The sequence below is a fragment of the Corvus hawaiiensis genome, chromosome 11, assembly GCF_020740725.1.
Source record: "Corvus hawaiiensis isolate bCorHaw1 chromosome 11, bCorHaw1.pri.cur, whole genome shotgun sequence".
Taxonomy (NCBI): Eukaryota; Metazoa; Chordata; class Aves; order Passeriformes; family Corvidae; genus Corvus; species Corvus hawaiiensis.
In genome coordinates this window covers 17,478,050-17,499,327 of record NC_063223.1, presented here as the reverse complement: position 1 = coordinate 17,499,327, position 21,278 = coordinate 17,478,050, and the positions used below count along the sequence as shown (strand labels likewise).

The 21,278-nt window shown below is 61.8% G+C and overlaps 5 protein-coding genes and 1 long non-coding RNA gene across 12 annotated transcripts; 2 read left to right on the top strand and 4 right to left on the bottom strand.

The window, feature by feature from the left end:
- Nucleotides 1-57: 57 nt before the first annotated feature.
- Nucleotides 58-5,641, bottom strand: LOC125331465 (protein ABHD14A-like). 2 transcript variants are annotated; one of them, XM_048315490.1, is made up of 4 exons: nucleotides 5,420-5,641; nucleotides 1,203-1,318; nucleotides 674-909; nucleotides 58-424 (listed from the first exon to the last, which is right to left on the bottom strand). In XM_048315490.1, the coding sequence occupies exons 1-4, from the start codon at nucleotides 5,578-5,580 to the stop codon at nucleotides 242-244; spliced, it is 696 nt and encodes a 231-aa protein (XP_048171447.1). In that variant the 5' UTR covers nucleotides 5,581-5,641; the 3' UTR covers nucleotides 58-241. The 2 variants fall into 2 exon arrangements, with proteins under 2 accessions (XP_048171447.1, XP_048171446.1); XM_048315489.1 differs by lacking the exon at nucleotides 5,420-5,641 and adding an exon at nucleotides 1,448-1,794.
- On the top strand, nucleotides 2,140-3,863 carry LOC125331466 (protein ABHD14B-like). 3 transcript variants are annotated; one of them, XM_048315493.1, is made up of 4 exons: nucleotides 2,140-2,371; nucleotides 2,567-2,776; nucleotides 2,931-3,172; nucleotides 3,506-3,863. In XM_048315493.1, the coding sequence occupies exons 2-4, from the start codon at nucleotides 2,569-2,571 to the stop codon at nucleotides 3,686-3,688; spliced, it is 633 nt and encodes a 210-aa protein (XP_048171450.1). In that variant the 5' UTR covers nucleotides 2,140-2,371; nucleotides 2,567-2,568; the 3' UTR covers nucleotides 3,689-3,863. The 3 variants fall into 3 exon arrangements, with proteins under 3 accessions (XP_048171450.1, XP_048171448.1, XP_048171449.1); XM_048315491.1 differs by having other exon boundaries at nucleotides 2,143-2,371; nucleotides 2,490-2,776; XM_048315492.1 differs by having other exon boundaries at nucleotides 2,143-2,371; nucleotides 2,464-2,776.
- On the top strand, nucleotides 5,013-11,120 carry PCBP4 (poly(rC) binding protein 4). Of its 4 annotated transcripts, XM_048315483.1 has the most exons (13): nucleotides 5,014-5,186; nucleotides 6,660-6,775; nucleotides 7,078-7,101; nucleotides 7,180-7,212; nucleotides 7,471-7,587; nucleotides 7,674-7,802; nucleotides 8,044-8,172; nucleotides 8,425-8,499; nucleotides 8,669-8,713; nucleotides 8,859-8,934; nucleotides 9,323-9,375; nucleotides 9,801-9,970; nucleotides 10,307-11,120. In XM_048315483.1, the coding sequence occupies exons 2-13, from the start codon at nucleotides 6,680-6,682 to the stop codon at nucleotides 10,620-10,622; spliced, it is 1,263 nt and encodes a 420-aa protein (XP_048171440.1). In that variant the 5' UTR covers nucleotides 5,014-5,186; nucleotides 6,660-6,679; the 3' UTR covers nucleotides 10,623-11,120. The 4 variants fall into 4 exon arrangements, with proteins under 4 accessions (XP_048171441.1, XP_048171440.1, XP_048171443.1 ...); XM_048315484.1 differs by lacking the exon at nucleotides 8,425-8,499 and having other exon boundaries at nucleotides 5,013-5,186; XM_048315486.1 differs by lacking the exon at nucleotides 5,014-5,186 and having other exon boundaries at nucleotides 6,758-6,775; nucleotides 7,476-7,587.
- Nucleotides 11,121-11,962: 842 nt separating this feature from the next.
- Nucleotides 11,963-14,280, bottom strand: LOC125331467. The gene is made up of 2 exons (XR_007206063.1): nucleotides 13,938-14,280; nucleotides 11,963-12,386 (listed from the first exon to the last, which is right to left on the bottom strand). It is a non-coding gene; the product is annotated as an uncharacterized LOC125331467 (long non-coding RNA).
- LOC125331464 (probable G-protein coupled receptor) lies at nucleotides 11,963-14,420 on the bottom strand. The gene is made up of 2 exons (XM_048315488.1): nucleotides 14,287-14,420; nucleotides 11,963-13,948 (listed from the first exon to the last, which is right to left on the bottom strand). Exon 2 carries the CDS (start codon nucleotides 13,836-13,838, stop codon nucleotides 12,609-12,611), a length of 1,230 nt encoding a protein of 409 aa, XP_048171445.1. The 5' UTR covers nucleotides 13,839-13,948; nucleotides 14,287-14,420; the 3' UTR covers nucleotides 11,963-12,608.
- Nucleotides 14,421-15,159: 739 nt separating this feature from the next.
- On the bottom strand, nucleotides 15,160-19,779 carry PARP3 (poly(ADP-ribose) polymerase family member 3). Its single transcript, XM_048315482.1, has 11 exons — nucleotides 19,647-19,779; nucleotides 18,801-19,041; nucleotides 18,462-18,587; nucleotides 17,856-18,047; nucleotides 17,358-17,493; nucleotides 16,904-17,130; nucleotides 16,609-16,764; nucleotides 16,382-16,459; nucleotides 15,962-16,139; nucleotides 15,614-15,760; nucleotides 15,160-15,498 (listed from the first exon to the last, which is right to left on the bottom strand). The coding sequence occupies exons 2-11, from the start codon at nucleotides 18,981-18,983 to the stop codon at nucleotides 15,329-15,331; spliced, it is 1,593 nt and encodes a 530-aa protein (XP_048171439.1). The 5' UTR covers nucleotides 18,984-19,041; nucleotides 19,647-19,779; the 3' UTR covers nucleotides 15,160-15,328.
- Between the last annotated feature and the right edge of the window lie 1,499 nt (nucleotides 19,780-21,278).

Here is a 21,278-nt window from a genome sequence, read left to right as displayed (position 1 = left end):
AGAGGGATGAGGCTGGAGCTCGAGCAGCCCCGCGGCGCTTGGGGACACACGCAGAAAGCAGAGCAGCATCAGTTTATTGGCCTCGTGACAGACGACACCCTGTCCTGCCAGCAAGGGACACCGCCAGTCCCCACCCCCGCCACCCTGGGGGTACCCCAAGAGGGAACAGCACCCCTCATGCCAGCTCTCTGTGTCTCCCAGTCCCTTGGACGCCTTCTGCTTGGCAGGGAGGAGGCAGCGCTCACTTCAGCTGGTGCAGGAAGCCCAGCAGGGCCCGGTGGAAGTCCTCTGGCTTGTCCAGGTAGCAGGCATGGCCAGCACCGGGCAGCACGGCCACACGGTGCTTAGGGAGGTGCTGGAGGTTCTGCAGGGCCTGGGGAGCCAGGCTTGTGTCACGGTCACCATACAGGATCAGGGTGGGCGTCTTGGTAAGGGGAGAGAGAAAACAAGAGCAGCTGTCAGAGGGGTAAATGGCCACCACGCTCCCCCTGGACTGTCACCGCAGGGGGCTGCAAAGCTGAGGGGAGGCAGGTGCCAGCACCCTCATGAGCTGGGGGACACAGGTCCCCCTCACTCACCCCAAAACAGTGCCACCCTCCACATCACCCTGCAGCCAGCTGGCTCACAAGGCTCACCAATACCCAGGACAGCCCCCAAGAGCCCAACAACCCACCTGGACCCCCTGGTACTGCTCAGCAGTGTAGTCCTTGGTGCCCACAGGTGCAATGGGCACGAAGCCGGCCAGCCGGTCCCCATGTGCCAGGAGGAAGGGCAGGGCAAAGCGGCCGCTCATGGAGGGGCTGACGAGAACAGGCCTCTGCATGCCCAGCTCCTGGAGGACATGGTCCAGGAAAGTCCTCCGGCCTTGTGCCGTCACCACCATCTCCACTGGGGGCGAATCCCCATAGCCTGGTATGGGGAAGAGGGCATAGGGTGGTCAGGGGGCACTGTGCAGCCTGCAATGGTCTCTCCTCACCAGGGTTCAATGGCTTGTCAAAAAATGGACACTTGCTGAAGCCCCAGGGTTGTACAGTCGCAGCCATCAATGGCCCAGGACAGTGACAAATCCCGAGCACACTGCCCCAGGAATCACCAGTAGCCATCCAGAGCCCTCCCTAAAGAGATCCAGAGCCCAGCAGCGACTAAGATGAGGGACTGGAGCTGCCCAAAGTGATCAGCTAAGCACAGTGCCATGGTCCTACCAGGCAGATCTATTGCGACCGCACGGTAGCCTTCTCCAGCGAGCAGTGCCAGCGTGCCCAAGGCCTCCCACGTCTTGGAGGTGAATGCCTGGCCGTGCAGGAAGAGGACATCGGGCCTGCGTGGGGGGAAGACAGGTGGGAAGGGGTCCAGGAAGGCTGCCATGCCTGCAGCGTCCAGCGACCACGGGGGCTGGTGAACACCGACCCCAGGGCCTGCCACCCCCCATGCCGGCGGGCTGACCCACCTCCCGGGGCCGACAGCTGCTGCGGGAGCCTCCCTGTAGAACACGGGGGGCTCTCCCGCAGCCATCCCCGTCCTCACGGTACCGTTGGCCGCGCGCCAACCCCGCTTCCCCTCGTCAGGCCGTGAGCGCCGGGCGGCCGGCAGCAAGAGGTAGAGGAGGAAAGCGAGGAGCGCCCCGAGGAGCAGCAGCCCCAGGCGGCTGCGGGCAAGCAGCATCTCCGCTCCCGCTGGAGAAGGAGAGCGGCAGCGCGGGGCTGCGGGACCCGGCCCCGCTGCTGCGGGGGGACAGGTCCCGGTCCCCGCTGCTCTGCTCGGCCCGGGCCCTGCCCGAGCCCCCGCCCGGCGCTGGCGGCCCCGCTCGGCCCCGGCCCCGCTCGGCCCCGGCCCCGCCGTGCACGGCGCCGCTGAGCCTTCGGGCTCCGTCTGGCGGCAGCCCGCGGCGCCGCAGCCCCGAGGGATGGAGTGGAGCCCTTGCTCGGGGATGGGCTGGGGCTCGGCTAAGCTCGGCAGAGCTCGGCTATGTTCATCAGGGGCTCGGTGGCTCTCGACAGAGCTCGGGCAGGGCTCGGGTTGGGCTCAGTCTGGCTCGGCAGAGCTCGGGTTCTGCTCTACAGCGCTCGACCTGGCTCGGTAGAGTTCGGGTAGGGCTCGCCTTCGCTCGGCAAAGCTCGGCTTCACTCGGCAAAGCTCGGCTTCGCTCGGCAAGACTCGGCTGCGCTCGGTAAAGCTCGCCTTCGCTTGGCGGGGCAGGGCTCGGCTCTGCCCAGTGGTTCCCGGGGCCGCCCCGGACCTTGCGCTCCGTGAGGCGGTGCCGCCGTTCTCTCGCACGCCCCGTCGGTCCTTGGCCCCGGGACGCGGCACCCCCAGTCCCGTGGTGCAGCGGGGAAGAGGCAAGAGGGGGCCGGCCCCGTGCGCGGAGCAGCAGGTAAGGGCTGCAGGCCCGGGAGCCCACCTGGCACATCAGTGACCCCGCTGGTGCCACCACAGTGAAGGTGATGCCGGTGTGACCTCTCATAGCCCTCCTGCCTTCCTGCCACTGCCAGGCCTCAACAGCAGCAGAAGGCCTGTCAGCCCTTCTGTTCCCACCTGTCACCCCACTGAACAGCCCCCCGGCCCTCAGGCATGGCCACCCCGCGGATCACTGAGAGCACCGTCACAGTGCAAGGACAGACCCTCTTCTACCGCCAAGCTGAGCCAGCCCAGGCAGTGCCCAAGCTGACAGTGCTGCTGCTGCATGGCATCCGCTTCTCCTCCGAAACCTGGCTGCAGGTGGGGACGCTCGCCACACTGGCCGAGAACGGCTACCGAGCCGTGGCCATCGACCTGCCGGGTAAGGTGTGGTGAGCACAGCCCTAGAGTCAGGTGGGGTAGTCACCGGTTTGTGGTGCCAGGATGGCAACCCTGGTGTCGTGGTGTGCTGGCTTCTCCCAGTCACTGAGGTGGTGTGGAGCCTGACAGGGCCACTTCTGTCTCCCACGATTCAGGGCTGGGGCGCTCGAAGGATGCCGTCGCGCCAGCGCCCGTGGGCCAGCCAGCACCGGCAGCGTTCCTGAAGGCAGTTTTGGAGGCTCTGGGCCTGGGTCCAGCTGTGGTGATCAGCCCATCGCTCAGTGGCATGTACTCGCTGCCCTTCCTCTTAGAGCACAGCCACCTGTTCAAGGCCTATGTACCTGTGGCACCCATCTGCACTGAGAAATTCACGGCGGAGCAGTATGCCCAAATCAAAGTACGGCCTGGAAGGACACTGGGGAGGTCAGGGAACTGGGAGGGGATGGTGAAGAGGGGACCCTGGTACTGGGGCTGGGCAGGGGAAAGGCCAAGCGGGCCAGAAACCCTGTTGCCACTGGAAAAGGGGAATGTGGTGATGAAGGAATGTAAATGTGAGGTAGTGGGAGGGAAAGAGGGGACAATTGGAGACCCAGGAGTCTGAGCTTCAGTTTCCCTTTGTCATACTGGGTGGGGGAGAAGGGCAAGTGTCTCCCCTCCAGGGTGTCCCTGGCCAGGAGGAGTGAGGGCCTGGGTGACACTTGCAGGCTCAGGGTGCGTTCCCCCTCTGCAGACCCCCACGCTGATCGTGTACGGGGACCAGGACATGGAGCTGGGGCAGACCAGCCTGAACAACCTGCGGCACCTCGCTGAGCACCAGGTGCTGATGCTGCAGGGTGCAGGACACGCCTGCTACCTGGACAAACCCAATGAGTGGCACCATGGACTCCTGGCCTTCCTGCAGCAGCTGAAATGAACAGGATGGGACCTGGGCAGGGGGATGTGGCCAGCCCACCCACCCCTCTGCCTGCACATGCACCCTTGTGCCAACCCAGGTGCTCGGCTGGCACTCACACTGTACTGGCCCACACCAGCACCTACCTCTCTCGAGACCAAATAAAACCCCAGGCTCTGCCACTGCTTTCCTGCCACCTTCATCCTGCTACTTTTCCACCTTTCCCACCTCCTTCCCTCATGCCCGCCTCCATGGCTGCTGTCCCACACAGGTCTGAGGGGTGACAGCAGGGAAGATGCAGCCTCTGAGGGATGGTACATTTGGGACTTGTGGGTGGGTGAGTGCCAGCCTTGCTGGAGCCCACCCATCACTTCTGACAGGACCCCCATGAACCTCAGATGGTGCTGAGGGAGGCCCAGGGCTGTGTTCAGGGACGGGTAGGTCCCTCAAGGTAGTGACAGCCACGTCCCCAGCCTCCTCTTCATCCTCCTCTTCCTCCTCCCACCCCTCCTGGCACACACCCAAGTCCAGGGTAATCCACAGGGGCTTAAAAGGGAACTGCCAGCCCCGGCAGGCTCCTGCCCACGGCAGCATCCACCCAGCACCCTGAGGAGGTGGGGGGCGATTTACCCAACACGAACAGATGAGGAGGCGGGTGGGGAGGCCTGACAGACAGGGGGACAAGACCCCTGCCTGCCACCTGCATCCTCTGCCTTTGGTGCTGCTGCACCGGGCACTCGGGGGCACAGATGGAGCCGGCAGCAGGGTGCCCCCCCAGTGCCCCCCCTTCCCCAAGCTTGCCTGGGCTTTAGCTGCTTACGCCAGGGCACAGGAGGATTTAGTGGGGGAGGTAATGGGGGGGGGGGGGGGGGGCACTTTTCTGTGGGTGCAGGATGCCCATGTGGGGGACACAAGGCAGTGCCAGGGGTGCAGGAGCTGGTCCCTGCCCTGGCAGTACGGCAGGACCCCTGTCTGGAGCATCCCTGTCCCCCCAGATGGCTCAGGTCCCCTGTTGCTGTCCCAACCCCCCCATGCAGGGGTGCCTCCTGCCCTTCCAGGCGCTACCTCACAGCAGCAGCCCGGGGTGCCAGCGGGCCCTGGGGTGCCAGCTGCCCCATCCCTGCCCGCTCCGGTGTCCTTGAGCCCTCGAGCCCTGCCAGCTGATCGGCTTCCAGGAAAAAAACCACGCAATTACAAAGAGGGGCGATGTGTGAGCCAAAGGGAGGGGGGCCGGGGGGGCCAGGAATGTCCCCAGCGGTGGCAGATGGCCTTACCCAGGGTGCATTGTTCCTTTTAGTGTCTCTTATCCGCTGTAATAGGATCCCGGAGGGAGGGATGTGGGAGAGGGGAAGAGCGAGGGGGGCCCCGGCGTGGACCGGGGTGGGGGCCGGGGCTGCCAGCTTGGCCCTGGCCTGTCAAGCGGCTCATTGTTCCTGCCCCGGGTGTCACTGGGCGCCGCCGGGGACAATGTGGCACTGAGCGGGGCGGCCGGCGGTGGAGGGACGAGGCGCACGGAAAGGTACCCGCCAGGCCCCACTCCGCGGGGACCAGAGGGCTTGGGGCGGCCGGGAGGGCGAGCAGAGAGAGGTTTCCCCAGGAACGGGGTGGGGGCTTCCTCCTATCGTCCCCCCCTCCCTTTGCCACCCGAAGGTGCCCCGAAGGACGGGCGGTGCCCAGCTTGGTGGCTGTCCCAATGGCAGGTGGCCTGTGCCCATCACCGGGACCTTTGGCGTCCCTGCCAGCCTGGCTCACCTGGGCGAGAGCACCCCCCTGCCCGCAGACCCCCCACGCGTTGTCTGTGGCAGTGGGGGGACACTCGTGGCCCTGCTGCGTTCCCTCTGTCCCACCGCCAGCCTCGTCCTTCTTCCGCCGGCGGGGTCTTTTGTCCCTGGCGGATTCCTGCTGCCATTCATCCCCGGGGGACTGGGGACCCCGGCCGGCTGCGCGGTCCCTGCCGGCACCGCACACAGCTCCGGATGCCGCGGGCAGGGGTTACAGCGGGGTGCATCCCTCCCCCTCCGCCCCACTTCAGGCTCCCCTGCATCAGGAATGGGAATATTCCCCTTCTTCAGTCTCTCCACCTTTCTCTAGCCCGCGGTAACAGGAGGGTGGAGACGGGGCGTTCAAACCACTCCGGGGGTGCGAGCCATAGCACTTAGGGGGTGCGCCACCCCCACCCCCCACCCCCCCCCCCCCGTTACCCTGATGCAGGAGATGTGCTGTAGCGGTGACGAGTCCTGCCAGCACCTAAAATAGCCGCCCCCCCCCCCCCCCCCGCCATGCCCGCGGACACGGCCCCAGCCCCAACACGGGTGCTTTGTTTCAAAGCTGCTTGGCATCGCCCAGCTCGCCGGGAGCCAGCGGTGCCGCAGCCGCCCACCCGGGCCTGGACACGCAGTAATTGTCCTCCTCCCAGGGGCACTGGCCGCCCACGGCCACCCGGGAACAGGGTCCGGGGGGGCCCTGGGGTGCTCTGGGAAGGGACAGGGTGCAGCGGCATCAGTCAATGGGCATCATGCTGTGGTTTGGTTGGGGTGGTCCCAATCAGGGAGCTTGCCTCAGTTTCCCCTGGGGTTTTGCACATGGGCAGGGGGAAGGAAGGAGGAGAAAGAAGGTGGTTTGCATAGCCTGTGAGATCACCCAGGCCACCTCTGCTCTCCCCACTCCAGCAAGCGTCTGCAAACAGAATCCTATCCTACAGCCATGCTCCACACACCTTGCCGCTTTCCCCTGTACCCATCCAGTTCCTGGCTTTACGTGAGACAGACTGAAGGCAGCTCAGGCAGACACACAGCAGCGGGTCCCTTTTGGGAGTGCAGGGTGCCCGTGGGGTGCCATGGGGCCATGTGAACCTCCCCTGCCAGAGCAGGGCACAGTGCTGCCCCTGCCTCAGTTTCCCCATTTCCCAGCTGTAGGATTTTCAAGCTGCAGATCTGGGGGTGGGGGGCTAGCTGGGGCATCCCCCCTGTCTGAAGACCACCATGTCCCACAGGCTCATCTCGCCCTCCCGCCATGGCATCGCCGGACGGAGCCAGTGGCATGGGCGGCAGTCCTGAGGAGACGGAGCTCAGCATCACCCTGACCCTCCGCATGCTCATGCACGGCAAGGTAATGGCAGGGGGCTCAGTGCCACTGGGGGGGTCAGTGATGCCTGGGGTGAGGGGCCGTGTTGGAGGTCCAGCTCCTCACTATGCCCTGTTTTCTTCCCCTGCTCCCAGTCTCTCCTGGGAATAGCATTCCCAGAAGGATTTCTTTCCCCATCCTAGGCCAGGGAGGGGCACATTCCCATGCCCCAGTGTCACCCAGTGTCCCTAGGGCAAGGTCTGCCTGTTGCCAGGCTGTGGGCAGAGGAGGGATGTGGCAGGCAGGGAGCTGCCTGCTGACAGTGCCTCTCTTGTCTGCCTTTTCAGGAGATCGGCAGCATCATCGGCAAGGTAAGATTTGGGGTCCTGTGTGTTGCCAGCCCTTGGCTCCCCTGGACCTGACCACCCACCCTGTTCCTTTACCTGCAGAAAGGAGAGACTGTTAAGAGGATACGAGAGCAGGTAAGGGCATGCTGATGGGCTGCCAGGTCCTGCTGCCTGTTGGGCCTATACCCGGTGGCTCCCATGTGCCTGGCCCCCTAAATCCCAGGTGGAACCAGGGAAAACAAAGCGGCACCCCAGGGAAAGTTGCCTGGGGCAGGTGGGAAGGGGAAGGCTCAGGCTTGAAGGCATCAATCTTCGCCTATGAGGCTACCCCTGGGAGAAGTAATGAAGCACAGGGCTTGTGACATCCCTAATGGGGTGTGACACTGTCCCCAGAGCAGCGCACGCATCACTATCTCGGAAGGGTCCTGCCCTGAGCGCATCACCACGATCACCGGCTCCACCGATGCCGTCTTCCGCGCTGTCTCCATGATCGCCTTCAAGCTGGAGGAGGTAGACAGCCCTCCTACATCCCCGCCAGGTGCCCCCACACCTGCGGGATCCTGGGGGTCTGACGCTGCAACCCACATCCCTCACAGGACCTGGGAGCAGGGGGCGATGGGGTGTCAGCAGGCAGAGCACCCGTGACCCTGCGCCTCGTCATCCCGGCCAGCCAATGCGGTTCCCTCATCGGCAAGGCGGGAGCTAAGATCCGGGAGATCCGGGAGGTGAGGCTGAGGGCAGCCTGAATGTGGGATCCCCTTCTTCCCCTGGAGGCACAGAGCCCTGGGTGTGGGGGCTGCCACAGTCCCACAGGGGCTGGGGGAGGTGATGCAGGAGAGGGAGCAGCACCCTGCAGGTCCTGCAATGGTCCCTGGGGGCTCAGGAGGGGGACAGGGGAGGTGTGAGGTGCTGAGCCCTGGCAGGGAGTGGTTGGAGGACGCCAGCATCTCTCTTTGCTTCCTGCAGAGCACAGGGGCACAGGTGCAGGTGGCTGGTGACTTGCTGCCCAACTCCACTGAACGGGCTGTCACCGTCTCGGGGGTGCCAGACACCATCATCCAGTGCGTGAGGCAGATCTGCGCTGTCATCCTGGAGGTACCCGCCAAGCCCCATGCCCAGCCCAGGGGGCATCTGCTACCCACCTCCCCCTCCCCAAGGCTTCCCATGCCCATCTGGACCCAAACACCAGGGTCCCCCTGTGTGGAAACCCATAGGAGCACCATGCCTTCATGGTGCTGGGGGCTATGCCCAGCTTGCTGGAGGCATAAAGGGGCAGAGGGTCCTTGGGGCTACAGGGGCATTCAGCTTCATCTCTCATCTCCTCCACCTCCTTCCTTCTGTCTCCAGTCGCCTCCGAAGGGGGCCACCATACCCTACCACCCTGGTCTCTCCCTGGGCACCATCCTGCTCTCTGCCAATCAGGTAAGAGGCCACAGCATCTCCAAGGGCATGAGGTGGCCAGGGGGGCAGCCTCTGACAGCAAGGGGAAACTCTGGTGGGCTCAGGGTAGTCTCTCTGTCCCAGGGGGGAGTGACCTGAGACAATGGTCCCCACCTGGCTCCCCACTGATGCCCCTTTTTTCTCTCCCCAGGGCTTCTCCATGCAGGGCCAGTACAGTGGGGTCTCTCCTGCAGAGGTGAGTCTGTCCCTGTAGCAACAGGGTCTGTGCCCACCAGGATGGGTGCTGCTGGTAATGCCTGTCTTGGGAGGCACTGGGGCACAGGGGACCCTCTGCCATCACCCCTAACACCACCTTCCTCCTCTTTGCACTGCCTGGGCAGGTGACAAAGCTGCAGCAGCTGTCAGGGCATGCGCTTCCCTTTGCCCCCCTGGGCCATGCACCCACCATGATGCCAGGTGAGCATCTCCCATGCTCCCCCCAAGGCTGGGGGTGTGGGTGCCTCTCCTGATCCACTCTGACACCTGGCCCTGATGAAGGGGTTTCCATCCTCTGCACCCTTCCCAGTCCCAGCCCCCCCAGCATGTCTACCTCCCCCCCCAGCACAACCCTCTCATTGTTTTCCTGGGGTCCCTGCACCCACCAGTGGTCCCCAGTCCTGCAGTGAGAGAGCACCAGCACCAAATTATGACTCGTCTATGTCCTGTCCTCCCTGCCTCTCCCCAGGGATCCTCCAGTTTTGTCCCCAGAGCCGCTGACCACCCCAGTATGGGGCTGGGGTAGGGGCACAGAGTTACTGGAGACCTGCCCCCCCCCCATTGCTAACATCCCTGTCTCTCTCTCCAGGTCTGGATGCCAGCTCCCAGAGCAGCTCCCAGGAGTTCCTGGTGCCCAACGACGTATGTATTGGTCTGGGAATGACAAGGGGGACCACAGCTTGTCCCCACCCATGTGTCCCATCCCAGAGGCACTTTGCAGAGGCCAGCACCCACTGGCCCACACAGTGGAGGCTCTGCCAGAGCTTAGGAGCAGGAGGGAGTAACTGGGGCAGAAGAAAAGGGAAACTGAAACACAGGGCAGGGGGAAAGGGTTTGGCCAATGCCAAGGAATGGCCTTGACATGTGGCACAATGCCAGCTAGAGGGACTTGAGTGAGACCAAAAGCAAGGTTTGCCCAAGGAAAGCAGTGACCTGCCCTCCCAGCACCTTCCACAGTTTCACCAACCCTCTGAGGTGTAGGGTGTGTCCGGGTGAACCCCTGGGAGCTCCCTGCTTGGCAAGACTGCTCTGGCTGCTTCTGGCTCACCCCATCCCTGCCCCTTCAGCTCATCGGCTGCATCATCGGCCGGCACGGCAGCAAGATCAGCGAGATCAGGCAGATGTCGGGCGCCCATATCAAGATTGGCAACCAGACCGAGGGCTCCAGTGAGCGGCATGTGACCATCACAGGGACCCCTGTCAGCATCACCCTGGCTCAGTACCTCATCACAGCCTGGTAGGTGTCAGCCTGGGAGGGACTCATGCTGGGTGCTAGTGCGGGGTGGCACTTCTCCAGCACTCCAAGGCAGCTTTTGGAGGATCCCCCCACCACAGCATCCTCAGGAAGGATGAGCGGGGTGGTGCTTTGAGATCCTGCGGCGGTAGGTGCAGGACCCGAGACCCACCAGATTTGAGCCCCAGCTTTTTAATCCTGCTCAGTGGGATACCCAGGATGTGCCATGGAGACATGTGCCAGAAAGGATGGGGCACGTGCTTCCTGCACCCTCACGTGGTGGGAGAACCACTCTGTCACCATGGTACTCACCATCATCCTTCTCTCTTGCTTCCCCAGCTTAGAGACGGCTAAATCTACCTCCCAGGTGCCACCAGGCCCTGGCTCCATGGACCTTGGCATGGGCTTCTCCCAGCCCCTTGCCCCAGGCTCCGGTGCAGCACTTCCCGCCGTTGCCTCAGCCCCCCCAGCCCTGCTGGGCACCCCCTACGCCATCTCCCTCTCCAACTTCATTGGCCTGAAGCCGGTGTCCTTCCTGGCACTGTCCCCATCCTCCATGGCAGGTCCCAATGGCGGCACCACCACTTACACGACCAAGATCTCGGCAGCCAACGGCACCAAGAAAGCTGACCGGCAGAAGTTCTCGCCCTACTGAACCCCACTGGTGGGTGGGTCAGGGGGTCCAGGGTGCTCCTCAGTAGCAAGGACACCTTCCCATCACCCACCCTGACCTCAGCCTCTGCCAGGTGCCCCATGTCCCCCACCCCAGGGAAGGGAAGGGTCTTCCTGGTGGTGATGCCCGCTGGAGGAAGGAGCTGTTTCATTGCCTGCTGCTCGTCCCAGCAGCGCTGTGCCCCCCTCCCTGATTTTCTGCACAGAGACCATGTGTCCTGGTAATGGGTGGGAGCCTATCCCTGCCGGCCTAGGGTCCCTTCTCCCAGTGCCCTGTGCTGGTGTGGGACCCCTGCCTCCTGCTCCTCACCCTGCCTGCCCTGCCATCCTGCTCACGCCCACACTCCATCTGGCACCCAAAAGCCAGGTCCCACTGGATGAGGACTGCCTGGCCTCTCCAGGAGTCCCCCGTCCGCTGGCTCTGGTGGGGGGCCCTTGCTGGGCCACCCTGGGGCAATCGCCTCCCAGCAACCCCATCCAAGAGCCAGTCCCTGCTGGCTTGGAAATGCTGTATATATATGAGTCTATATTTTTTCCTCCTTTGTAACTTATCAATGGTTTAATAAAAAGATAAAATTTACAAGAAAATAACAATAAAAACAAAAATAATAATATTCCCCACCCTGGATAGAGACTTCCCCCAAAGCAGGGGTGGCCCCAGCTCCTGGGTACTTGAGTGGTGGCTGGAAGGGCATCCCTGTGTCTAGGAGGGGATGCTGGCCTTCAGCCCCATCTCTCTGGGGGTCTTCCTGGAGCCCCTCCCTGCCACAGGGAAGTTAGAGAGGCCATAGGGCAGTTTTCCCTCAGGCCTACAGTTACTACTGGAGAAGGGACATCTCCAACCCACCATGCCAACACCATCCCTGGGACCTTTGTGGGTGGGCTGGGGGTGATGTACCCCCACAGCCTTCCCCAAAAGGGTCCAGTCCTCTTTCTAGCACTGGGGACCCCATGAGAGTGTCCCCAAGCCCTTCAAAAGCAATGAGACTGAAGTGGAACAGCAGCTCCTGATCCCGTCTGCCCAGCTGCTGCTGCCCTGGGGCACCCCACGCAGCCACCCCCCACCAGCCTGTGTCACCATGTCCACCCCAGTGTGCCCTTGGCCAGCAGCCCGGTTTGGCTGGCACGTGGCACTGCTGGCTGGGCTTCAGCTGGGCAGCTGTGTCCATAAACAGCCTGGCATGGACCCCCGGACAGCCAGTTCCCCCCCAGGGGGGTGATCACTGCCAGCTAAGGGGGACGGAGGGCACGGCCAGGCATGGCCATGGGCATTGCATGCTGCCATGCCAGCAGGACAAACAGTGACACAGCCAGAGCCAGCCCTGTGAGTGTGTCCTCCTGATCAGTGTTATAGGGAGCAGGAGCTCCTCCACACAGACATTAGTTTTGGGTTAAACAGTCAAGGATGGAGGTCTTCATGCCTGCCATCCAGGCTCAGCAGGGGGCTCGGGGCCCTGGTGTTACTGGTGTTAGTGGCATTAGCTGGAACATTGCTCCTGGGTAGAATGCAAGGGACATCTGCTCTTTCCCACTGGCCAGGAGAGCTCCCAGCAGGGCAGTGGAGATGGAGGTGTCCCTGCCCCTGTGTAGGAGCCCCTTAGCATTCCATGTCTTGAGGAGAGCCCATCCATGGAACTGGGCTGTGCTGGTGGAGCCGGAGACAATTCCAGCCTGCAGAAGAGAGATGTGACTTCCCCAGATCTGCTACCTTCTCCTTGCCTTCTTCCACCACAACCATGGCTGCTACCTTCTCCTTGCCTGTTGGGATCGGGAGCAGGGTGTGAAGGGAAAGAACCAAAATGGAGAAGAGCCACAGAGAAACACAGAGACAAACCATCTTCCAGCACAAGCTCAGAGAAGAGGTAAAACCTGAACAAGGACTTCCCCAAATCCAAGAGATTGGGTCCAAGCAGGTCTGACAGGTCCCTGGCAGGTCTCCTGCCCAGCACAGTGGAACAGAGCCTCCTTCTCAGCTGCTCTCTTCAGGAACTTGACCTGGGGTGGGGAAGCCCGCTGTGGTCTGGTCCAGCCTGTTCCTGGGGCTGGGGCTGATGCAGCTGGTGTGGGTCTCCAGTGTGCAAGTTGCTCTCTGGAGGAACTGCAAGAAGTTTTCCTGAACAGAAGCCTCTGAGATGGAAAGACAGAGCTCCTGACCCAGTGGACGGTTAAGACAGCTGCGCCGGAGCCGGGCCAGCTCCTCACGGATTTGGCGGTTCAGCAACCCGTAGAAGAAAGGATTAATGGCAAAGGAGGAGTAGGCAATCCAGGTGACCACCATCTCCCCATGCCCACCACCCAGAGTGCCAACAGTGACAGAGGAGTGCAAGTGGAAAGCAAAGAAAGGCAGCCAGCAGCACAAGAACTGTCCCACAATGAGGACCAAGGTGAGGATGGCCTTGTTGCTTCCCAGAAGGCGATCTGGGATCAGCCTGGGCAGCATCAGGATCCTGGCAGTGAGGATGGTCACTTGGCTGGCGATGGAATCACATCGGTGTCTGGGTGCAACTGCCTGTGCCGGCACAGGCGCCTGCTGCAGGGATGCAGTCCGGGCCACGCGGTAGATGCTGGAGTAGACAGCAAGGATAATGATGGTGGGCAGAATGAAGCAGGTGATGCTGAAGAGGATCACAAAAACCTTCTTGTGTGCCCCGGGGCTCCAGTAGACTGTGCAGCGGCTGGCGCTGGTGGCCCCATTACCGTGAGGCCACGCCACCAGTGCCAAGACAGTGATGAGAACAGACTTGACCCAAATGAAAATCACTCCAGCCACTGCCAGCCTGATGGTCATCTTGACCTCATACCTCAAGGGGTGGACGATGTAGTAGTACCGCTCCACACTGATGATAGAGATGGTGAGAATGGAGGCACTGATGAAGCAGATATTCAGGAATATCACGGCCTTGCACTCAGCAATGCTGTAGATCACCCTGTTGAAGCAGGAGGAGCTGGAGATGATCCCCAGGGGCATGAGGAAAATGGCTGAGAGGAGATTGACTACACAGAGGTGGCAGACGAAGATGAACTTCCTGAAAAGGGGTGTTTTGAGGATGATGACCATCACCACGATGTTTGCCACCAGGGCGGTGAGGGTGAGCAGGATCATGCAGAAGAGGCCCACCACCTCCTGGGCAATGGAGTGCTTGGGGATGGAGAGCAGCTCTAGGCTGTCCGTGGTGTTTGACCCCGTCTGGCTTGCCATCCCCCTCCAGGGCTAAGCCAGCAGTTCTGGTGCCTGGGCAGCAAGGGCTCTTCTCCTGTGTCCCAGAGAGGGTAACCCCACCACAACCATGGCTGCTACCTTCTCCTTGCCTGTTGGGATCGGGAGCAGGGTGTGAAGGGAAAGAACCAAAATGGAGAAGAGCCACAGAGAAACACAGAGACAACCAGCACACCTCTAAGGTGCTGGAGGAGGGAGAGGTAGCCAGAGAAGTCATAGCACCCTGGCTGTCCCACAGCTGGCACCCAGGCTGTCCACAAGCTGGCCAGGGATAGCATTGCTAGAACCTGTGGGCACCCATGCCAGCCTGACACCCCGTCCCCCTCTCCAATGGCACCAGTATGTCCCAAGGAGGGACAGCACAACTTGCCTGTCCCAACCCTCTTGCTCTGGCCACAGGGGAACCTGGGGTGGATGGGATTCAGCGCACCTTTGCTCCTGGGGAGATGGGTGATGCTCCTCTCCTCACTGGGGTCCCTCTTGCTGGTGTTGCTCCCGCAGCAGAACCGGGGCTGCCGGCCCTGTGTGAGGCCACGCTCCCCCTTCCCCGCTCCCGTCACCCGCTCGTCATCCTGTTTGCCTGCAGCCCGCCAGCTGCGGATGGCACCAGCTGTCACTCCCAGCGCTGCCTGCGCTGCCTGCACCCGTGGCAGTCCCACGGAGACAGCTGCTGGGTCCTAGCAGCCGGCAGGGGCTCAGGAAGGGGGGACCGGGGTCCCTGAGCCCTGTGCCCCCCAAGAATGGCCACCCACTCCACCAGGCCTGGTCCTTCCAGAGGAACAGCTCAGCCCTCAGGTCCCTGGGGTTCAAGGGACACAGCTACAGGCAGGTCTGCAGCAAATCATCTCCACTGGCACATGGATACTCATGGGGCATTGGGGTAACACAGCTGCGAGTTGCCCTTCCCTGGCAGCCTGAGCACCCGAACAAGGGGCACACGTGAGCACAGAGAAGGGCTTGGCATGGGTGCCAGGCTGAGGCAGGACAGCAGGCATGGCACTAGAGGGAGGTCAGGTGTCAGGAACCAGACGGGCACTCACCCTCAGGATGGATGGATTAATTCCTCCATGCCCACGCAGGGCAGCAGATCTGGCTCATCCTCTGTAGCTCTGATGCCACGGGGTGGGCATGAGCCATGTGCCTTGCTAACGTGACAAGAGCAGCTGGCTCTCAAAGACACCAGCTTTCATCTGAAGGCTTTGGCCCCTCCAGAGCCACCCGTGCCATCCCTTCAGCGACCCACTGACACCCTTCCCTATAACACACCTGCCTTGCTGGGCAGGAAAGCGAGAGCACTGCTCGATGCAAGGCACGGTGCTTTTATTCACAGCCAAAGCAAGCTCCGTCCCCATGCCAGCCTGTCCCTCGCCAAGCCCCAGGTGGGGTGGCCGGAGTGTCCAGATCGCTGTGCTCTGGGCTGATGGGTGTCACCAGCTGGTGCTGGCCCAGGGCCACGGTGCTCCCAGGCACCCTCAGAAGTGGAGCTGGACAAGGTAGCGGATCCGGCACTGGCTTTCCTGGTAGATGAGGTACTCGCTCTGGCTGAAGGAGGAGTCCTTGTAGGCAGGCATGGGGATGGGCTTGCCCTGGCACACCAGCACCTTCTTGCCATCCAGCAGCACCTCCTCATCCTGTGCAGGATCTGGGCCAGAAGGCACCCCACCACCACATCAAACCTGAGATCTGGCCTCTCTCCCCCCATGCCCTGTGCCCACCACAGGCCCACAGCTACCACACCGCTCCTGCCCCAGGCTCACCTGGCTCTGTCTGGCCACAGGCCAGGACACTGTCATAGCCAGCAGGTGGCTGACACAGCGTGGGGTCATCGCGGGTGATGCGATAGGGCTTGCCCAGGGCCACCTCCGTCAGGAACATGATGCCAACCTTCTTAGATGTACAGCCCACTGCCATGGGAGAAAGGGATGGGGATGATAGCACCATCCCTGGTGTTCCCATCTGGTTGTGCCCAGGCCATGCTGGGACACAGGGACCAGTCGTGGGCTTGGCATGCCCACAGCTGCCTGGCAGGGGGTATGCAAAGGCAGCCAGGCTCACACAGACCCTGTGGGCATCATGAGCAGCCCTGCCCATCTCAGGACCCTCACCATAGCAGGCTGATTTGCTGTTCTCAGAGGCGAAGTAGATGCCCTTGCCCACGCGCCCGCCCGAGTGGGGCATGATGCGCAGCCCACTCTTCAGGATGGCTGCCACCACTGCCACGTTGGTGCCATGCCAAAGCAGGCGCCGGTGCTCCAGGAGATCATGGGCCTTGAAACGCTCATCCTGGAGAGATGCAGAGCTAAGAGCTCTCCACAGAGGGAGACATGGGTGCCCAGGGGTGGAATACTGCCACCCACCTACCCAGTCCAGCCCCAGTGCCTGGCTGGAGGGGCAGGAGATGGGGTGCCTGTTTGGCCCTGGCCAGCTGGGCTGAATCCCCTCCTGGATGGAGAAGCCCTAAAGCAATCCTGGGGTGCAACCATGGCTTCCCCACTGTGACATGGGGAAAATCACCTTCTCCTCACCTCACCATCTCGGGCCACCTGCCAGATGTTGAGGATGCGGAGTTTGTGCCCAGTCTGCGTCACGTAGGTTTGGATCAGCTGCCAAGGGGGAGGCAAAAAAGCTGTGTCATTCCAGGCAGCCATCCCAGCAATGCCCACGGTCCCCCTGAGACATTAGGAACCTTTGGGGTGCCCACAGGCCTGACATAATTGCTTCCCATTATGGGACACTGTGGCATAAGAAGCACCTGGTATTCCCGGGAAGCCGGGTCCAGCAGGAAAAGCTGGCAGCAGAGCAGGGCGTAATCCTGATCCAGTGGATGAGCGACTTCTTTCTCCTCCTCCTCCTCCTCCTTCACTTTCTGTGCCTGTAGGCTCTGTGCCACCTCAATGTCGGCCAGCACCTGGCAGGGACAGAGCAGGGACATCCTCACCGCCAGTACTGGGCACTGTGCCGGGGGACCAGGGCAAGCCCAGCCTCCTGCCAGCAGCTCCTGCCCCACTGAGAAGGGATGCCACCCACTATGTGCTCTGGCATCTCACCAACAGCATGTCCTTCTTGGCACGCAGCAGGTCAGGGGAGTTGATGGGGGGTGGCCGTGCCCGTCCAAAGTTGTGTGGCACGATGGTGTAGAAGCGTGAGGAGAGCTCCTCCAGGCGTGTGGCCTGGGGGGGCTGCTCCCTCAGCACTGCCTCCAGCTCCTCCAGTGCCTCGAAGCCCCTCGCGATCTGGTGCTTGCTCAGCTTCCCCAAAGGCATCTTCTTCACGTCTACAGGGGAGGACAAGGTGAACCCATCCACCCCACTTGCCCCACAGCTACTTCCAAGAACGTCCAGTATCACTATGGGCAAGTGTGGGCAACCAGCATGAGGTGTCCACAGACCCATCAGGTGCCAGGATATCAGAGGGGATGCTCTAAAATCCATCAGCAACTCTGCTCCGTTCTCCTCACCCCCAGACTGAGCCCACGCCACCCATCAACCCCTTGCCTCCTACCGATATTCATGGTCTGCATGGCATCCCGAAACATGTCACTGCTGAAGATGAGGGATACCAGGTCCTGTGTGGCTCTGTCCAAGGTGCAGGGCAGCACCCGCTGCTTGCAGACCTTGTCCCCATCCACAGCATCCACCTGCAGACACCCCACATCAGCTGCGAGCCTGTGAGAGGCTGTGGGAGCACAGCACCAGCGCTGCCCATCTCTGTGAGGAGAGCCTGGTCCCGGGGCAGCAGAGCAACGGGCAGGTGCTGCCTCCACTTTCCATGGCCACTGCCACCCAGAAGGCCATGTTTCTCATTCAGGATGCCCTCCCATTCCATTTTAACCCATTAGCCCCAAATCTCTGCCTTCAAGCTGTTCCAGCACGCACCCAGACTCCCCTCAAAACCCATCCCATCCTGCTGACCCTCTTGGATGTTGTGGTGTTCAGTGGACCAGGAGTGCGATGAGGACCATCCCACCACAGTGACACCCTGGGTGCCCACAGTACTCACCCTGAGGGCAACCTCCACCTCCTGCCTAGCCCCTGGCTGCACCTCGATGAGCATGTACTTCCCCGGCTGGGCAATGAAGTTCTCCCTTGTTGCCCAGCTGTTCTTGGTCTTCTCCCGAAACTTCTTCTCAAAGTCCTTCTTGGCAGCTTCCAGGGAGGCACAGGGTATGAGCTTGGACTGGCCCACCTCTCCCTAGCAGTGGACAGCAGCGGTCAGGACCTCCCCTGCATCCCTGCTCCACCAGCCCCATGCCAGTGGAAGCAGGCAGGAACCAGGAGGGCTGTGATAGCAGGGCTGTGGGGCAGTGAGCAGGAACATGCTGAGCCACCAGCTCAGGAAGACACCCCAGGACTCCTTGCTGGGCTGTCACACTCATATTCACTGCAGTGACAGGTGCCATGTGCCCCAGCCAGGCTGACCATGTTATGTGGGGGCAAGTCCTTGAAGCCCCCCCATTAAAGGGCTACAGCAGGACAGGTGGTTGCTCGCTTTGGGACCAGGGAAAAAGGATGGGGACCACCAGGTTCACCCTCAGCTTTTGGGGTTCCGAAGGCAGGGTGGGAACAGCTGAGGAGCAGGGGATGAGCAGTGCCAGGGTGGACTCACCACACGGCCCCAGCGGTTCCAGACACTGTAGGCACCATCACACTCAAGGAGCTGGATGATGTAGAACTTGTTGTTGTTGGCACTGATGTTGGTCTGGTTCAGGGTGCAGTCATAGTCCTCATAGACCTATAGCGAGTGACACGGCCTGGGCTGGCACCTGGGCAGTGTTTGGGGAAGGAGAGGGTCCAGAAATGTCCCAGTGGGAACACATGGGGGTCTGCAAGGAAAATTGGGGCTGACCCTGTGTCAATAGGGCAGGGGCCGCTCTGGGACTCCCCCAACCCTCCCACCCACACCCTCCCATCCCTGCCCCTCTGGGTACCTCAGCCCTGCTCTCACCCGGGCGTCCGGTGCCGTGCTCAGGGGGCACAGCCTATCAATGGTGGCAGGGGGCTTCTCCTTGGGAGCAGTTTTCAGGGCTGCCAAGGTGGAGCTCCAGGTGCTGTCCTCCTCTTCCCCTTTTGCCTTCTTTTCCCTGCTGTCTGGCTGCTTCGAGGAGGACGCCTGGCGCTTGGAAGCCATGACTGAGTCCCCACCCCCTGCCGTGGGGTCAGTGCAGCCTTAATCCCCCAGAAAAATCCTTGGAGATAGCAGAGGGAGAGGTGAGAGATGCCGAGCTGCCCTTCCGGGAAAGTCCTGTGGGCTGGGTCCTGCTTTCCCTGTGCCTTCAGCCGACAGCAGGGCTGGAGGAGGGGATGGGACCTCTGCCCACAAACTGTCTGAGTGTTGTCCCTCTGTTCGGAGTGGGTGGAAGAGCCTCTCAGCACCCTTCAGCCCTTGAGGGACCCCAAAGTGGAAAGAGCCCAGTGACGCAGAGCCAAGGAAGAGCACAGGGGAGCTCAGCTGCTTGCACAGCAAACTTGGGTCAGAAGAGCTGGAAGAGGACAAGGGACTGCCAGCCCCCACCTCCCCTCACTAGGAACCCCCAATCCACAGGAGTGTGTCCCCAAGGCTCGCCCAGGTCTGTGCCCCCGAGGCTTTGCAGGAGAGGAAACAACGTGACGACACCCCCCAAACATGCAATGCCACCTCCCCAGTCCCTCTCAGGACCAGTGAAGTGCCTTGATTTGGGCATGGGGGGGCTCAGACAGCCCCCATCTGCTATGCCCCCTGCCAGTCCCAGCTGAAGAGGGGGTGCTGGGGGCAGCAACGGGGACAGAGGTGCAGGGAACAGCCATGTCCTACCTGCTCCCACTGCTCGGGGCTGCCTGCCGAGGAGCTGCCGGGAGCCTTCAAGCTGGTCGGGCAGCCTGCCCAGAGGAGAAACTTTTTCCTTAGGCAGCAGCCACAGATGACAGCGGAAACAGCTGTCACGCCTCCACGTAGCGCATGCACCCCGTGACAGGCCTGCCTGCTGCCTGGCTGCACTGCCTGCTGCTGTACTGCCTGCACTGCCTGTGTGCCTGTACTGCCTGTACTGCCTGCACTGCCTGTACTGCCTGTACTGCCTGTGTGCCTGTGTGCCTGTACTGCCTGTACTGCCTGCACTGCCTGTACTGCCTGTACTGCCTGTGTGCCTGTACTGACTGTACTGCCTGTACTGCCTGTGTGCCTGTACTGCCTGTACTGCCTGTGCTGCCTGTACAGTCTGTACTGCCTGTGTGCCTGTACTGCCTGCACTGCCTGTGTGCCTGTACTGCCTGTACTGCCTGTACTGCCTGCACTGCCTGTGTGCCTGTACTGCCTGTACTGCCTGCACTGCCTGTACAGTCTGTACTGCCTGTACTGCCTGCACTGCCTGTGTGCCTGTACTGCCTGTACTGACTGCACTGCCTGTGTGCCTGTACTGCCTGTACTGCCTGCACTGCCTGTACAGTCTGTACTGCCTGTACTGCCTGTGCTGCCTGTGCTGCCTGTGTGCCTGTACTGCCTGTACAATCCGTACTGCCTGTACTGCCTGTACTGCCTGTACTGCCTGCACTGCCTGTACAGTCTGTACTGCCTGTACTGCCTGTGCTGCCTGTGTGCCTGTACTGCCTGTACTGCCTGTGTGCCTGTACTGACTGTACTGCCTGCACTGCCTGTGTGCCTGTACTGCCTGCGCTGCCTGTGTGCCTGTACTGCCTGCACTGCCTGCGCTGCCTGTACTGACTGTACTGCCTGTACTGCCTGTGTGCCTGTACTGCCTGTACTGTCTGTACTGCCTGTACTGTCTGTACTGCCTGTACTGCCTGTACAGTCTGTACTGCCTGTACTGCCTGTGCTGCCTGTCTGCCTGTACTGCCTGTGTGCCTGTACTGCCTGTACAGACTGCACTGCCTGCACTGCCTGTACAGACTGTACTGCCTGCGCTGCCTGTCTGCCTGTACTGCCTGTGCTGCCTGTGCTGCCTGTGTGCCTGTAACTCCCTGTACCGACTGTACTGCCTGTGCTGCCTGTAACTCCCTGGACCGACTGTACTGCCTGTCTGCCTGTCTGCCTGCACTGCTTGTGCTACCTGTGCTGCCTGTTCTGACTGTACTGCCTTCTGCTACTGCCTGCTCTGCCCAGCAGTCCCTGGATGAGGTGTGACCCTGACACCACCCTGCCCTCCAGCCAGCCCCACTCCGCCACTCTCTGAAACTAAGAAAACTGATTTGAAAGTGTTAAAGATGGCACTGGTTTGTGTGTTAAATGTCTTTTCTTGGGTCCCAAGCAAGCACTCAGGGCTGAAGGTCAGGCAGGGAGGAGGTCCTGACTGCATCCCTGGCATTTGAACGTGGTTTGAAGGGTTCTCAGCAACGTCTGCCTGCTCCTGCCGGCACCGAGGAGTGTGGGTCCGGGCAGGAGTAGTTGTGCAGGAGTGGAGACTGATGCTGGTGCCATGGGAAGGGGGCA

What these genes read in the sequence shown, in the direction of transcription:
- LOC125331465 (XM_048315489.1), bottom strand. Translation starts at nt 1,662, where the DNA reads ATGCTGCTTGCCCGCAGCCGCCTGGGGCTGCTGCTCCTCGGGGCGCTC. An exon ending in GCAGCTGTCGGCCCCGGGAG is followed by an intron (nt 1,319 to 1,447) that starts GTGGGTCAGCCC and finishes CCCCCCACGCAG; the next exon opens with GCCCGATGTCCTCTTCCTGC. An exon ending in AGCAGTACCAGGGGGTCCAG is followed by an intron (nt 425 to 673) that starts GTGGGTTGTTGG and finishes CCCCTTACCAAG; the next exon opens with ACGCCCACCCTGATCCTGTA.
- PARP3 (XM_048315482.1), bottom strand. Translation starts at nt 18,983, where the DNA reads ATGGCTTCCAAGCGCCAGGCGTCCTCCTCGAAGCAGCCAGACAGCAGG. An exon ending in CATGCAGACCATGAATATCG is followed by an intron (nt 17,131 to 17,357) that starts GTAGGAGGCAAG and finishes CCTCCCCTGTAG; the next exon opens with ACGTGAAGAAGATGCCTTTG. An exon ending in CAGCAAATCAGCCTGCTATG is followed by an intron (nt 15,761 to 15,961) that starts GTGAGGGTCCTG and finishes CTCCCATGGCAG; the next exon opens with TGGGCTGTACATCTAAGAAG.
- PCBP4 (XM_048315483.1), top strand. Translation starts at nt 6,680, where the DNA reads ATGGCATCGCCGGACGGAGCCAGTGGCATGGGCGGCAGTCCTGAGGAG. An exon ending in TCGCCTTCAAGCTGGAGGAG is followed by an intron (nt 7,588 to 7,673) that starts GTAGACAGCCCT and finishes CATCCCTCACAG; the next exon opens with GACCTGGGAGCAGGGGGCGA. An exon ending in TCTGCGCTGTCATCCTGGAG is followed by an intron (nt 8,173 to 8,424) that starts GTACCCGCCAAG and finishes TTCTGTCTCCAG; the next exon opens with TCGCCTCCGAAGGGGGCCAC.
- LOC125331464 (XM_048315488.1), bottom strand. Translation starts at nt 13,838, where the DNA reads ATGGCAAGCCAGACGGGGTCAAACACCACGGACAGCCTAGAGCTGCTC.
- LOC125331466 (XM_048315493.1), top strand. Translation starts at nt 2,569, where the DNA reads ATGGCCACCCCGCGGATCACTGAGAGCACCGTCACAGTGCAAGGACAG. An exon ending in CGTGGCCATCGACCTGCCGG is followed by an intron (nt 2,777 to 2,930) that starts GTAAGGTGTGGT and finishes CCCACGATTCAG; the next exon opens with GGCTGGGGCGCTCGAAGGAT. An exon ending in AGCAGTATGCCCAAATCAAA is followed by an intron (nt 3,173 to 3,505) that starts GTACGGCCTGGA and finishes CCCCCTCTGCAG; the next exon opens with ACCCCCACGCTGATCGTGTA.